This window comes from Aedes albopictus, chromosome 2 (genome assembly GCF_035046485.1).
Source record: "Aedes albopictus strain Foshan chromosome 2, AalbF5, whole genome shotgun sequence".
Classification (NCBI taxonomy): domain Eukaryota; kingdom Metazoa; phylum Arthropoda; class Insecta; order Diptera; family Culicidae; genus Aedes; species Aedes albopictus.
In genome coordinates this window covers 148,934,380-148,950,973 of record NC_085137.1, presented here as the reverse complement: position 1 = coordinate 148,950,973, position 16,594 = coordinate 148,934,380, and the positions used below count along the sequence as shown (strand labels likewise).

The following is a 16,594-nucleotide window of genomic DNA, read 5'->3' as shown; positions in this document are numbered from 1 at the left end:
GCGATGAAAGAGGTGGTTGCAAGAAAATGCACGAGCGTTCACGTGCGTGTTTACAAGCTGTGTGCCGGGAGTGTGTTGACTAGCTTGAAAAATAAAACCGTTTCTATTCGCAGCACCTAGAGTGAGATTCATTGTGCAACTGTCATTGATTCGGGTCAATCACGGAATACCAACCTTAGATAGGCGCAGTCAGTCTATGCTATGCTAAACTAACAAATCAATTTGCAATAAACGAAACATTGGAATCAAGACAGGATGTTCTTTCATAATAACCCATTGTTAGCATTAATTCAAAGGAATTGTATAATAAATAAAACTGTTCGTAAAAGGCAGGTAGAAGACATTATCACTTTGGTTCAAACCCACCCTCTTAAGTCGTTGGGATCACTTTGAGAGCTTGCAGCTATAGTAGAAGAACTGTGTAAGACAAATGGGATCAAAAAGAAAATGTCATCAATCACCTGGTCATTCATAGTTCCTCCTTAGTCGGTTCCGTATCTTCCGTTGATTCCGTTGATTCACTCGGTGCCGCGTCCAGTTCTGCTGTATCACTACTAGACTCGCTAGATTCGTCTTTGGAAATAACTGAAAAGGGGTAACGTTGCAATATGGAATAAGGATACATGCATTAAAACAGAATGTTCTTGAAATTTTATCCAGCTTTATTAGAAAGAGAGTACGTTTTGTCACTACCAAGTGAAACATTCCGCCTTTGGTGAATACTATGGGTTTGTTGTAATTGTCTTGAATCGAATGCACGCCTTGGAATCCATTTTGCATAATTCTTCTCCTGCTGTAACAGCTGCTTCCTATTTCTTTCTTAATTTATGAAGTTTGACTTTATGAAAATGGCTGATAAAACAATGGCATAACCTAGTAAAACGCAATTCCTGACTTCATGTGGCCTCTTCTTAAGTGATATCTACTGCACGCACGCGATTAAAAGGAAGAACCCAAATTACTGAGATCATCATCCCACAAAACACATCTACTGCTGCAGCAGCTCGTCGAGTATCTTTGGTGACGGGGCCGGAGTGCCCTGCGGTTCCGTATTGAGCCAGTACTCCGAGACGGATATGTAGACGGCCACGGCCAGACCGACGAGAGCCGCCAACCAGGTCGAACTTTGCAGTACGATGCACGTGGCAATGCACAGACCCAGGTAGGTCAGATAGCGCGTGAAGGCCACGTACTGGTTGCGCTTCTCGCTCGAAACATCTACGATCATAGGGGGGAAGAGAAAGAGGTTCTTATCTCGCAAGGGAAAACAAAAACAGATGCGCGATGTGATTAATGCCGTCGCAATCTATGAAACTACTCCCTTTGACATAATGGTCGTTTGGCATAACAGTGTTATTTTGACAAGAATAATAAAAGTTAAGTATGGCACCTTTGACGGTATTTGGTTTAACCGTTTTCAGCATTGTATGTACATCAGAGTGATTCTTAACGACTGTATGCCAAACGCCATTTCGCCTAATGGCATTCTGCCAAAAGGGGAAGCCCCGAAACTGATAGGAATTAGGTATATAATAATTAGGGGGGAAGCTGCTAACAAAGCTAAGAGGAATCATGCAAAATGAAACGAGCGTATGGAAGGTGAAATAAGGTCACAACTTAAAAATTATAAACCAGACAACAAAAAAAACTGTTCAATGTAGCTTACCTGTGCACAATCCATCCCGGAGTTCGAATCCATCAGCGCACTCCTTGCACATATCTGGACCATCGCCGTCACATGCGTCACACGACTTATCACATTCTGTATTGAAAAATATCGATATAAGCAAATCTACCCCATTTGAACAACCTATCCAGCAAGCTTACCCAAACAATTGAACGATCCTTCGGTATTTACGCAAAACTGCTGCTTAGTGCAGGTGTTGGCCGTGATGCACTCATCAATATCCGTGCATCCACCTCGCTGGCTGTCCATGATCCAGCCACTCCGGCAAACGCGACAAGCTGCAAGTGCATTAAAAATGCCATAGAGATCATTATGAATATTTTCCATATTGCTCGAAATTTCAAAATAAAATATGGGCTTGGTGGTCTAGTGGCTTTCGCTTCTAATTCGTATGCAGAAGGTCCTGGGTTCAATCCCTGACCCGTCCCATTCCTCCTACTTTGTATCTTTCTCCCTCCTCTCTCTATATATAATTCATGTACATTCATATGTTCGTTTATGGCCTTCGTTAGAACCAGAAACGAGTCGAAAATAAATCCGTTTCCCTTCCTTCCAACTCCAACTGCACAGTATCTATCAGATAATGCCTACAAGTTATTCAATTGAGTTTAAACTCAAAAGGAATTCAGGGGCGTTCAGGGGTGTTCCGGGTGTTTCAAGGCACTTCAGGAGTGTTCCTGGGGATCTCAGGTGGTTTAGAAAGTTCCAAAGTGTTTCAACCTCTTTCAGAAGAGTTCATTGGCGTTGCTAGATTTTTCTTTTTTTCACTTACTGCCCTAATCAAACACATGGAAGAAAAGTATGAAAGAGGGGGCACAGGCGCCCTCGTCCATCCCACTCTTTCTCGCGTGAATCATTCTATCAGGGGTGTTGGGGAGGATATTCATTTTCGGCACGACACACCAGCTACGCTCTGCTACCATTTGTTAGGATATTGTCGCCTCTGGAACTGAAACAACCTATCGATAGCAGCTTTCGTTTTACGCAGCTTCAATGCTGTAAATTTATTGCTTATTACTAACTAAATATGTACAAAAATGATAATCTTACATTGCAGTATCGGTTCCTATTTTCGAGTAGACAATACTCCTTACCGTCTTGCTTAACTCACTGTTAACCACTGCCGAAGCTCTTCAAAACAATCTACTTCTTCGGTCCTACTACACATTTGATTCAGGGTTGCCAGTTCCACTAACGACTAGCGTATTGCAATCGTACGCAACAAGGGGCTTGCAGGGGCGTTTCAGGAGACTTCAGGGGCGTGTCCCCTCAATCTAACCGAAATGCCATCGGAACCCACCTGCAATGCTGCAATACGCCTTGAAACATCTCTGAAGGTGAGATATGATGAAGCCATATGTCAAATTTTCGAGAGCACAAATCCGAGGAACCGCATGTTGGTTGGACTCTGTTGGACTGAAAAGTTGATCGATTGGTTACCCGCAGATCGAATGATAATCATCTTCACCAACGGCATGACCTACTCAGTTATGCACCAAACTACCACATCTCCTTTTGTTCAATTAATAATGCAAATTGACCTACTTTAAGGATTTAAATAGAATATGCGAACGATACTCTCGGAAACCGACCCGGCAACGAAATAAGGACTATGACTGGAAACTCGGTACCTGGAACGTCAGGTCCTCAAATGAACCTGGACGAGTGAGCCTTTTGGCTCGTGAATTGCAGAAAGTTGGTGTGTGAGTGGCTGCTATACAGGAAGTGCGGTGGCCCAAAACTGGTGAACGTGAATTCAGGGCGGTGGATCCCGTCGCCAACACATCGTTCAAATATAACATCTACCACAGCGGCGGCGATATGGCAGAACATGGGGTCGGATTCATAGTGATCGGGAAACAGATGAAGCGAGTTATGAGGTGGAAGCCGATCAACGAGCGGATCTGCGTATTGAGGATCCGGGGCAAATTCTTTAACTACAGCCTGATCAATGTATATGCGCCGACAAACGAGAAAACCGATGATGTGAAGGATGCGTTTTATGAATGTCTTGACAAGACCTATGGAGAATGCCCAAAACACGACGTTAAGATTGTCATCCGTGACGCCAATGCACAGGTCGGAAGAGAGGACTTTTTCCATACAATCTTCGGTACGGAGAGCCTTCACTCCGTCACTAATGACAACGGCCTGAGATTAGTCAACTTTGCTGCCGCCAGGGAGAAGGCCATTAGTAGCACCTACTTTGCACGCAAGGATATTCGCAAGCACACCTGGAGACACCCAAATCGACCATGTGCTGGTAGATGGCCGACATTTCTCGGACGTAATTGATGTTAGAACTTTTCGAGGTCCCAACTCAGACCACTATCTCGTAGTTAGTAAGATTCGAGCTCGGTTATCAACCGTGTCGAACTCTAGGAACCGGCGATCGATGCGTTTCAACATCCAGCGGTTTTCAGCAGACGGTTCGGTAGCTGACTATCACCAGAAGCTGGACGAGCGGATAAGTGAGATCAACGAGAGCGATAATCTGTGGGAGTCTATCCACAGAGCGATGAGTACAGCAGCGCGGGAGGTGATAGGTAGGGGAAAGTGGGGCAATATGCCATTTTTCAAACTTTCATCGTTTTCAATGATATATAGCCTCATTTGTTAGGCTTTCAAAGTGGTAACAGCAACTAGACAATATTTGCTCGATGCTTCAGCAAAAATATTCACTAAATTATTGCAATTTCATTGATTTTTAGCGATTTCAAAAACTGGTTCGTAAAACGGAAGTGGTGCAAAAAGGCCATCTGCCATGGGGTAAGATGCCACTTCATGAAAACATTCAAAAATTACGTCCTTCAGTTTTCTGGCATTTTCGACTCACTTTCACCTTTTTGTCACGTTTTTTCGTTTACTCAATACATGGAGTGTTTCCCCCCTCTCCGCAAAACGATGATCGTAATATTTGAATGACCCCTATCATGGGAAGCGTAGACATCAACAACCATGCGACTCCATGCGTGCCTCAATCTCGTTGGAGACACTTGGCTGGTAATAAAATCACCAGAAAACCTTAATTGCAAGCACGGAAAACCGGAAGTTGCCTATTTTCATTGGGAAATCAAAAGATTTTCCTTGGGTTTGGCGGCCTAGCATCTAGAAGAATGTTCAATGCAAACATATCTTGACACCGTTCACCTATATCAATGATCAAGTCCCATTCAGGAATGATTTTATGAGTTGGGCCATTTTACCCCATCTTGGCATTTTGGGCTCTGTTCCCCTACTGCTCAAAGACGACCAAGAAACGGGTGGTTCGACGAGGAGTGCCAGAGAGTAACGGACGAGAAGAATGTTGCCAGAAGCCGGATGTGGGTGTCGGGGACCCGGCAGAGCAGGGAGCGATATAGGAAAGCAAGAGTAGCCGAAAAACGAATCCACCGCAAAAAGAAAAAAAAAACACGAGGAAAATGTGATTGCTCAGGCGCAAGAGAGTATGCAACAGAATGATATGCGGAGATTTTACGAAACTGTCAATGGCGTGCGGAGAAAAACAGCGCCTTCTCCCGTCATGTACAACGACCGTAATGGAAACTTGCTGACAGACAAGACAATGGTGGCTGTCAGGTGGAAAGAGCACTTCGAGGTATTGTTGAACGGTGGGACTGGAAGAGCGACGGACAGAATTCGAATCGACGACGACGGACAAGCTGTGGAGCCTCCAACGCTAGACGAGGTCAAGACAGCCATTAGGGGACTGAAGATCAACAAGGCTGCTGGGAAGGACGAACTCCCGGCCGACCTTCTCAAGCACGGTAGTGAGCAGCTGTATCAACTCTTACACCGTATTATATTGAAGATATGGGAGGAGGAAGAACTGCCTGCTAATTGGTTGGATGGTCTCATTTGTCCTTTTTTCAAGAAAGGGCATCGACTGGAGTGCGCGAATTACAAAGGAATAACACTCCTCAATTCAGTGTACAAAATATTGTCCGGAGTTTTGTTCCACAGGCTGAGGCCGATTGAGGAGTCCTTCGTCGGCGAATATCTTTTTTTTTTATTTATTTATTTATTTAACTATCTTCAGCAGAAGCTGTACAGACTGAATAACTATCATATTTATCTATCTATCTTATGCTAGTTTTAAACTTTGTTCTACTTATTCCAAAATCAAACGACTCAGCACTATTTAACAAACTAAAACATTTCTCTAAAGGGTTATGTTGACCAAACAGTGCTCGATGTCCTGAGATCCAAAATGACAAACGTTGACGGGTACGGCGTGCAAGAACGATAAAATTTGCTTGTTCCAGTAGTTTTGGGCAATCGATCCGGCTCGTTACAACATCGTGAGCAAACATTCTTTGCAGGAATACTCGTCGATCTTTGAGGGATTCAAGCTTGATCAATTGGCGCCGATGTTCGTATGGGGGTAGTCTTTGCGGATCATTCCAGGGTAATCGCCGCAGAGCAAAACGGACGAAGCTACGTTGCACTCTTTCAATATGTGTGATGTGTACATCATAGTAAGGTGCCCAGACCTGGACAGCATATTTGAGCAGGCTGCGAACAAGCGCGCAGTACACTGTTTTTAGAGCATACACATCGTGGAACTCGGAAGCATTTCGACGAATAAAGCTTTAGCTGTAGTCGTTGTGATATGATCGTTAAAGTTAAGCTTGCAGTCCATTATCACGCCCAAGTCCTTAATCGACGTAACGCGTTCCAATCTGACTCCATTTGCCGAGTACTCAAAGTTTACTTGTGCCCGAGATCTGTTGAAACTAATTTTCTTACACTTCATAGCATTCATCCAATTCATCTCCATTCCATTGGATCAGTGGTGCTCATCCTGCGGCCCGCGGGCCGCATGCGGCCCTCCAAGCCTTAAGATGCGGCCCGCGGAGTACTTTAAGACGAATCGAAATTTTTGAACGATTGTTTGAAATAACCCGTTAAGTTTATTAAAAAATCAATAAAAAAATGCTGATCAAATTTCTCAGTGTTGAACACAAATTAAATGATAAATAAACAAGAAGAACAATCCTTAGCATTTCAGCTAAGTCACGAAGCCAGCTTATAGTTATTTATAAGTGGTACGAATCAAATGAAAGTTTGTTAAAAATGTAATCTTAAATCATTTAAAAAATAGTTGCAATTTTTAAGCGCAGTGAATGTAACGCTGAGCAAATATTTCACATTTCGCCTTTCCGAAAAACATAAAAACACAAAGCACGAAGTTTTTGACAAAATTCTCAACAAATCACAACTTGGTTGCCAATATTGTTTAATTTTCACTGTTTGTTTAAATTTCTATTCCAAGACTCACACATTTTTCGAAACAAAACTTACGAACCCAATTTGAATTGTCCAAGCGAAACTCCTGAACGAACTTAAAGAAAAAAAAAATCTCAGGCGAGATTCATAAAGCGTCTCCTGTGCCCTTTTGGAGAAACTTTTGGATACATTTTTGAAGAAACTCCAGGAAACATTATTGGAGAAAATTTTAAGCAACTTTAAGCGAAAAATATGGAGAAACTCAAATCATCTGGAGAAAATAAACCTGGAGAAACTCAATGAGAAAGTTGTGGCGATACTGCATGGAAATTATAGGAGCATCTTCTAAAAAATGTTCTGGTGCCACTCACAGAAATTTCTTAAACAACTTTAGAATAAATTCCTCGAGCAACAAAAAGAGAATTTTCAGGAGTAACTACAAACAAGATTCCAGGACCAACTGCATCAAAACATAAAAGATGCCTAGAACGCCTGAGGAAAATTTGAACAATAAATTTGAAGCAACTTATGCAAACAACTGTTAAAAATCTAATTTTTGAAGAAATTTAATGATGAAGTATTTTATCAACTTTAGAAGAGACTTATGCAAAGAATTTACTAAAATCTTCAAGAAATTTCTGCAAAATTTTAGGAAAAATCCGGAAGCTACTCTAGGAGAAATTCTTGGAAACGATTAATAAGGAATTCCTGAAATAACTTCAGGGCAGTTCCAAAGGCAAATCTAAGAGGAGTTGCGTTCTTGGAGGTGTTCCAAGAGAATTCTAGAAAAACTAAAAGAAACTTCAAGAAATTTCTCGAAAACCTTCTGGAGCAACTCCACAAGAAATTTCAGGAGAAAATCCAGCAAACCTTTTTGGAGCGATTCAAAAGAAATTCTTGTAAATGCTGCTTGACAAGTTCTTGAAGAGGCTTCAAGGCAATTCTAGGAGCAATCTCTAAATTATTTGCTTGAATTTCAATTTGAAGCTCAAACGTTTTTCTCATCCAAACTTATGAATCTAAATTGAACAGTTCAGATTTTTAATAAATATGCTTTAGAATTGTTCTTTTTGTTGTTTTTTTGCATCGATGTTTTATGCGGCCCGCAGGTCGATCCCGAATTGCAAATTTGGCCCGCGGTATCCTCCAGCCTGAGCACCACTGCATTGGATGCACATGTGCACCAATTTGCTACAGTGTCGACATCTTGCTGCAAGGCAGCACAGTCGATCATTGAGTCGATATATCTTTAAATCATTTGCGTACAAGAGGTGATTTGAGGTCAAACGGTAGGTCAAGTCATTAACAAACAGGATGAAAATAAGTGGGCCGAGGTGGCTTCCTTGAGGCACACCTGAAGGCGTTTCAAAAGGAATCGATTTTGCGGCTCTCAGTTTGACGTACACAGAAAAAAATATGTAATTAAAATTCAGCGAGAAATCATGCACATAAAGAGAATGCTAGAGTTAGTGTATTTTTACATGAGATATAATGTAAAATTACAATACCATCGTGTAAATTTCCGCCAACCATCGCGTAAACCATCATGGACTCCAACCGGTTACGTGACAATTAGCGGAAATTTACACGATTGTAACGTAATTTTACATGATATCTCATGTAAATATACACTAACACTAGCATTCCCTTTATGTGCATGATATCGCGCTGAATTTTACGTGAATATTTTTTTCTGTGTATGCGGACCTGTCTCGGAGATATGAATGTAGCCACATTATCAACCAATCGGGGAAGCCTAACCGCTTAAGCTTTTTTAGTGCTAACTCGTGGGGAACTTTATCAAAAGCTTTGGAAAAGTCCACATATACACTATCCACTTGGGAACGTTTTTCTAAAGCAGAGTTTAGCTCGCTAGCATACACCATCAGATTAGTGATAGTAGACCTATTCTTCACAAAACCGTGCTGATTTTGCGATATTATCGTCGCTTCGCAGCAGAGTACATACGATCGTGAACCAAAAGTTCAAGCGTCTTGGCCAAACAGCTTATGGCCGATTTCTTCACCCTGGCTTAAGCGTTAAACCAGGCTTAACTATATGGGTAAGCCTGGCTTACCGGTTAAGTCGAGGTGAAGAAATCGACCCTTAGAATGGAAATTTTTCTGTAGTTTCTAACGTCGTGGAAATTACCGGTTTTATAAACGGGCGTGACCGCGGACAATTTCCATGCGTCCGGAAAAACGGCTTCCGAGAGCGACATGTTGAAAATTCGGCAAACAGGTGGGCCAAATGCTTCGGCGCTGTTGGTGGGGGCGATATGAGCGCTTGCACGCTGACGTCATCACTGTCTCCTTCTCTTTCTTTCCTTCGGCGTCGGTCCATAAAGCCGTCCTTGCCCTCAAAAAAAAATTTGAGGGCAATGTTTACAAATCGTATGAGAATTCGATGAGGTTATGTTTTTGATGCAAGCCTCTATTTTACACCCGCCGCCAATGGATGTTAGGGCTGACGTCGCCGCCAACTACGCACGACCGAGAGAGCAAAAAACAAATACAGTCATGATATTGTAATCATTCCACAACCAATCGTTTCCCAATAAAGTCGTTCATTGAAGTTGTTCCGCTTTTCTTTCTGCTGTCGCGCGTCCCCAGTCGGTTGTCTCCCGTCGTCGGACATTCCGCTGTGCACCTGTTTCCGCCGGTTTGCCAACAGGCGCAACGTTGAATTTACTCAGGGGGAAGTTTATCCGGTGCCGGCCCTTTGGACGAATCAATTGGCGATCAAATGTGAGGTTAGGTAACGCAAAATTTTTAACTTTGGAAGCAAAAATAACATATTTCTTGTTAATACATTGCATGAAAGTTTTGAGAATCTGCAATAATTTCACTTTTCTTCCATTTGTATCATTAGTAATTCAGTCTAGGGTTCGTAATTCACTGATTTAGAAAAGCGCCACCTGCGCAATTTAGCTTTGCGTTTGATGGTCAATACATTTTAGTGTTTTTGTGACTTCTTCTACGTTGAGTGTCGGCAGTGGCAGGTTGATGTTAAACGACGGCAAGGTTTCTAACAGGTCCGAAGAGTTCGACGGAGAAGCAATATTGTAAACCGATTTGAAGTAGTCAGCAAGAAGTTCAACTGATCCTTCAGTATCATGGCTCCTGGTGTCATCAAGAGACATTGCGTATCTTTTCTACCTTTGAAGAAACGCCAAAAGGAGAAAGGATCGTCCTTGACCTCATCTTGGATTCTGTTGATATACTCCCGAAAAGCAGACGTTACATTTTCATTATATTCAGCTTCGAGATTCCATAGATGAGCCTTGTTTTGGTCAGTACGATGACGCAGAAAACGACGGCGAACCTTACGAAGAACGTTCCGTTGATGTCGAAGATCGGGATTCCACCAAGGCTGGTTGTTCGTGTTGTGCAATTTAGGTCTAAGTAGAGGAGTGTGTCTGCTAATGCTACTAAACACCAGATCGTAGAAAATGGCAACAGCTTCGTTGACGTTCGCTCCGTCTAGAAAATCGTCCCAATTCAGCAAACGTAGTCCTCACTAAGGGCTCCATAGTCACATCGTTTGAAATCAAAATCTCGGCAAACGGGAGCTGCGTTGTAGTCCACGCTGGAAACGTGAGCGGTCAAGCGTAAAATAAACGGGTTGTGGTGACGGTCAGATGGTAAAATACAGGAAGGCGCTTCAATTAGCTCAACTTCTCTGCTGTTCCTTACAAACGTTAGGTCAAGCAGTCTATCGTTGGTATTGCGAACGTTGCAAATCTGATATAACCCACTAGCTACCATGCTTTCAACGAATCAGGCAGGATTTCGTGAGAGGCGATCAACAACGGACCAGATGTTCACCCTGCGGCAGATTCTCGATCAATTTCGAGAGTACAACTTGCAGACCCATCATCTGTTTATTGATTGCAAGGCGGCGGATTTGTTAAGAAATTTTTTCGACAACTCTAATTTCACTCTAAAATTTTTAAATTTCTCAAATAATTTATTTGTGTCCCCCCTCAAAATTTCGAATTTTGGCTAATCCGAGGGAGGGGGGGGGGGGGGGTTTGACATTAGAGAAAATCGAAATTTGTGTCAGCCTTGTTTATTAGCGAAAGAAAGAGTTGACGAAGAGAAGTCGATCAAGTCAGTTAGGCTCGCATGGAAAATCATTGTTGATTTCGGCATTCTAAAGGGAGCAGCACTATTGTACTGTACACTACCCGCCAATAATATGGAATCGTTGCAATTGCAGCACCCAAAATAAGGAGGAAAAATAGAGTAAACCTAGAACCAATTAGGTTGTGGGTACGAGTTGCATTTTCAAACAGAATTAAGGGGGTCATAAGTGATTTGTACCCCAAAGACCTGAAATAATAACATTTTAAGGTGATGCCAAACTTTTTTGGGTGCTGCAATATTCAGTATGAGTGTTGCAATATGCGATTCCATATTTATGGCGGGTAGTCTTCTTCTTCTTCTTCTTCTTGGCGTAACGTCCTCATTGGGACAAAGCCTGCTTTTCAGCTTAGTGTTCTATGAGCACTTCATAGTTATTAACTGAGAGCTTCCTCTGCCAATGACCATTTTGCATGTGTATATCGTGTGGCAGGCACGAAGATACTCTATGCCCAGGTATCAGGTATCAGTAGGTCGGCTCAAGAGGCACGTTCTCCTCCATTTGGGAAATTGGTGCCATCGCCATGAATACGAGCCTATTCATCATTTACCTGAGGGAGAGCGAAGGGAGGAATAAGGGATGGGATAGGGAAAGGGAAGGTAAGGTAATAGGGTCAATATAATCGCATAAGCGTACCACAACGGGTTCAAACAGCGCCCTGAAAAGGGCACTGTAGAAAACGCATAAAGCGTAAAGTAAGCCTATAGCTACTTGCCACAACGGGTTCAGAACAACAGAACATCCTGAAGATTCAGGCTTCTTAGGTCAGTTTCACTCAATCAAGTATTTACCGAGTACTCGGGAACGCAGTTGCGTAAAAACTGGGTAGTTACATATCAAATGATTAAAAGTTCCACAGTCGGATTCTCAGCTAAGATATACAAGTGAAGCAGCCTGTTGAGGCTTGTGATGGACAAAATCATAAGTAGGAAAACCACATTGAGTTATCTCAATTGCGTTTCTGCTACGAGATTCCTCAAAAGTCATGGCAAGACTCCCGCATGGGGGCATCCACAAACACTCAATTTCCTAATCGCTGCTTGACGTAATGCCGAGAAGAGATGTTGGTTTTTGAGCATTTGGTAAATCCAATGGAAAATCATTGAAAGATAAATAGGACAATCTATGCGGCTTTCAATATGGAATCGAAAGGTTCGTGTTCAAAAGTATCCTGGAAATCCGAGAAAACACCCAAACAAAATTATTTTTGAATGAATGCGTTTCCGATATCGTAAACAACATTGTTGGTTCCCATGGAGAGGCATGTTAGCTAGAAAAACATCACGGGTGTGATGGTCGACAAAGCGTGCTAATCATTTCAAAAGAAAGAGGTCAAATTGTTAGATTTGATCTTCATACGAAGACATTATCTACTTACGGAATAAACTTGACAGTATAATCCCACCAAGATTTGGGAATGGCAAGGCTGCAAACAAGTAGTTTCATCAATTTGGGGCTCGAGGCATGACACGCAAGACTGTCATTTCAATTTTACTGAAAGTAACAAACATCGGGTCAAACGCAAAATGCGAAACCATATTGGCGTTAATTAAAACATTACATCTACATAGAAATCCTCCCTACGAAAGTAAGGTTCTTGGACCAAAGCTGTTCTTTTATGCTGAAGATTGATCTGAGCTGTCATAACCATAGTCACTACCCAAACTAGGCACGATCAAACTCTTACAATCACAACACAAGAAAAAAAGAGCAGCGATAAAAACCAATTCGGTATCGATTGAAGAGCGCCAGAGACGAACATACACAGAGGGCACTGTGAAGAACGCATAATGCGAAGAGCCATATAGGTTATCATTAAAACTAAGAAACAACATACTCATAATCCCACCCTTATTGAGCCTCGCAGTTGAGGCTTAAGAAGGATAGCAGATTATCTCGGAGAAACACAAGGTCAACTGCACCATTGCTCCGGTTAGCGCAGTAAGGGCAGAATACTGTGGAGGGCGCCCGTTTGTAGTTAGGTTTTTATTAGACCCCCCTAACCATTCATTCTTTGGCACGGTAAGCATAAAGCCGCATAACACCATGAATTAGGGGTCACCTGTTTAGTGGACTCTTACCACTGGATCAGGCGATCCGTAGTGTTATTCTTAGCCAATTGAGACAACCGCTACCGACACTACACAGCTATCTAGGCTGATCGGGAAAAGAAGTTAACATTGATGGTCAACTTCCAAACGAGCCCGAACAGCCCTTACTCTATGCCCAAGGAAGTCAAGGAAATTTCCTTTACGAAAAGATCCTGGACCGACCGGGAATCGAACCCGTCACCCTCAGCATGGTCATGCTGAATACCCGTGCGTTTACCGCCTCGGCTATATGGGCCCTGTGCGGGTAGTGTATATTCTATATAGCACTATACTGCCCTTTCTCGCATGCCAGTCCTATGTTGTTTTTCAAAGTGCCTACATTTTGCACTATATCTTCAATTGTTTTCAAAAAAAATGTATTCAATTTATCCATAAACTTTTCGTGGCACATTGAGCTGTGAAATGATGCGAGAAAAACATTTATTTTAAATGAGCTCGTGAGAGACAAACATATGATTTGCATAAGAAACAACATGGGACTGACATGCCACGAGGGGGCAGTATAAAAATCTATAGATTTGTGTCTAGTGCTAAGTAATAGTTATTTATGTGACGAGTTGCAAAAAGTTGATTTTTTCAGCACGAGTCGTACATTTATCCAACGAGGCCTGCCGAGTTGGATAAATACGTCGAGTGCTGAAAATATCGAGTTTTGCAACGAGTAGCATACAAAATTTTATGCAATGATTTTTTCATTATACAACTCATTTGAGTTGCATAATGTTCATAATGCAACTCAAATGGGTTGCATAATGAAGATTATGCAACTATTTTTCATTATGCAACTCATTTCAGTTGCATAATGAACCAGTTCGGAAAAAAATGACCATTATGATACCGAAATGAGTTAAATAAAATAGAAATTATGATACTGAATTGCATAAAAGCTTTTACCGATCGTTTTCTATTGAAACATACTTAAATAGGGTATTAATTCCCTTATTAAGCATGTGGCTCCCATTTTCATCCTACTAACCACAATAGATTGAAGCGCTATTGTTTTGTTTCTTTTTTTTATTTTTTGTTTGCACGTATGCACGTAACGGAATCAATCGGTGCCATAATCACTTGTTTTTGTGTAGGATGAATTTGAGAACGTGAGATTATTTATGGCACTAGTATCCTAAAATAAAAAAAAAGCCTTAAGAAATACGGAAGCTCATACTCACCATTCGGTCCCGCTCCGGTGCAACCTCCGGCGGCGCAAGCCTTATGGCACTTCGAACAGAGCAGCTTGTCCGTGTCGCGAAAGGACTTATAATGCTCCGGGCCGCAGCTGTCGCAATTATCCCCGCCGTAGCCCTCTTCGCAGGCACACTTGCCGTTACCCTTTCGCGTTCCATTGCCCTTGCATTTTCCGTTGCCGAAGCAACTCGGACAGGGATCACAGTTCGGTCCAAAGAACCCATCCGGACAGCAAACCTGGGCCTGCTCCACACACAACCACTGGTGTAGGTCCGGCTGTGCCGTCTGATGCTCCTTCCACCAGTCCTCGATCTGCGACTCGTGTTCCTCGGCCAACAGGTGACATTGGTCCTCCCCGCGGCCCACATCGCGGCACAAACTCTCCTGAATCTCCACTAGCCGGAGTTCACTGGTTTTGTAGCTGCCCAGTCGTTCCTCTTCCCAGGCGGCATCACCGCCGTCGTGCTTGGATCGTTCCGTGCGCTTCATTCCGTCGCGGAAGGAATTGACCAGAACCGTGCAGGCTCGACATGGCGGAAGCTTCTCGGACTTTTGCCGATCCTTCTTGGACTTGGCCAAATTGGGCACCTCCGGGGGCACGTCAGCTTCCGCTAGCTGCGCGTAGATGGAAAGGGTCACCAGAACGAAGGACACCAGCAGCCGATTCAACCTCATTCCTTTCGTCGATGGATGTGTGCGGGATCTCCCTGCGAAAATAATCAATAACACGTCAGTGCTTTCGGTGCGGGTGAACTTCCACCTCGGGGAATGCGAAGATAATCAGCGAAAATTGTAATTCCGAATACCGCCACCAATAAGGAACAAAATTCACCTACCTGACACGAACTTCTAATTCATAAAAATGTGAATTTCAATCGATTATTTTGAGTTTTTTGTGGTTTAAAAATCCGCAGAAACGAACCGAATTTTGCACTGCGCCCGGAAAGAGGAGAACAACAAAACATACGACAGCCAGCAAGACGGACGGCGGCGATTTGACAGAAGCACTGACGTGTTCTTTTGCTCGGGTGTGCAAACTCACGGGGCACCAAAGTGCAAAGTGGGGTGAACAGATATGGTTAGTTAATAAAATTCAGAAAAAATATTTCCGATCTAATGAAATCACCGACCAAGGGGTTTCCAACAGGTTTATTAAATACAGATAATTTGTTATAGAGATGCGCGAAGACCAAAGGTTCCAATTGAACCGTCAAACGCGGTCCCAATCGAGCAAATTCAAAGAACATGGAAAACAAAGCGCAACATACATATTGCAGACTACATCCCAAATTGAACTATCACACTTTTTTGGTACGCCTTAAAAGTGTGATAAAAGTGCACATTTGCCTCGGATCGTCTCGACGTCTTCGGTGCACTTATTCCTCCACAAGGAATAAGTGCGCACACTAAGATTCAGATGTTCCAGCTCAGTAATTTTTTCACTGAGTTCAGTATTTTTTCCATCTTTTTACTGAGTTTTCAACAGCAGATTTATTTCGGTACACTCGGTAATCGTATTTACCGTCCACCAGTAACGATATTTACCGTGCTTCAGTAACTTTTGACAGTTTGTGAGCTGAGCTCGGTAACTCATTTACAGAATATCCGCAAAATAAATAACCGAGCGTACCGAGTTAAATCTGCTGTTGAGAACTCAGTAAAAAGATGGGGAAAATACCGAGCTGATCTTAGTGTGCACCGAAGACCTCAACTCGATCCGACCAGGGGAGTAAGCTGGCTGTCAACTGGGAACAAATTGCGCCTACCCCGCCTACCCTCTATTCAATTTTAGTACCAATAGAAGGACGTAACGGCCAACCAAGAAAATATCTATTTTCGTTCGCAAAATTGATTTTAATACCGTTTTATCATGCTAAAAGCAAGTCAGCATGTGATTCAAGCATAATCCCACACATTTTATTTAGATTATATTGAAAAATTTTATTCCGAAAAAAAATCAGTGTTTTGTTTTCGCCATTATGAAATATTTGCCTCTACTCTCGCTTGTTTTTGTTTTCGTTTTGTTTGGAGTGCGGAAATCGATTGAAAATTGAAAACTCCCAGAGCGGTTCTGGTGCTTCAATATGAGGATAATTTAACACTACAACTCAATAAATTTCGATAATTACATAAAAAACTGAGCATCAGGACCGAAAGGAAGAGAAAAACGCTAATGTGTTTACTATTGTTGATGTTTATAAACAACTAAACAAAAGATGTTTACAAATTAGAACCA

General features: G+C 42.4%; 1 protein-coding gene across 2 annotated transcripts; it reads right to left on the bottom strand.

Moving 5' to 3' along the window:
- Positions 1-287: 287 nt before the first annotated feature.
- LOC109428745 (cysteine-rich with EGF-like domain protein 2) lies at positions 288-15,094 on the bottom strand. Of its 2 annotated transcripts, none has more exons than XM_062850592.1 (4): positions 14,343-15,094; positions 1,828-1,965; positions 1,667-1,762; positions 288-585 (listed from the first exon to the last, which is right to left on the bottom strand). In XM_062850592.1, the coding sequence occupies exons 1-4, from the start codon at positions 15,031-15,033 to the stop codon at positions 470-472; spliced, it is 1,041 nt and encodes a 346-aa protein (XP_062706576.1). In that variant the 5' UTR covers positions 15,034-15,094; the 3' UTR covers positions 288-469. The 2 variants fall into 2 exon arrangements, with proteins under 2 accessions (XP_062706576.1, XP_062706575.1); XM_062850591.1 differs by lacking the exon at positions 288-585 and adding an exon at positions 642-1,218 and having other exon boundaries at positions 14,343-15,093.
- Between the last annotated feature and the right edge of the window lie 1,500 nt (positions 15,095-16,594).

What these genes read in the sequence shown, in the direction of transcription:
- LOC109428745 (XM_062850591.1), bottom strand. Translation starts at nt 15,033, where the DNA reads ATGAGGTTGAATCGGCTGCTGGTGTCCTTCGTTCTGGTGACCCTTTCC. An exon ending in AGGATCGTTCAATTGTTTGG is followed by an intron (nt 1,763 to 1,827) that starts GTAAGCTTGCTG and finishes TTTTCAATACAG; the next exon opens with AATGTGATAAGTCGTGTGAC. An exon ending in CCGGGATGGATTGTGCACAG is followed by an intron (nt 1,219 to 1,666) that starts GTAAGCTACATT and finishes CTATGATCGTAG; the next exon opens with ATGTTTCGAGCGAGAAGCGC.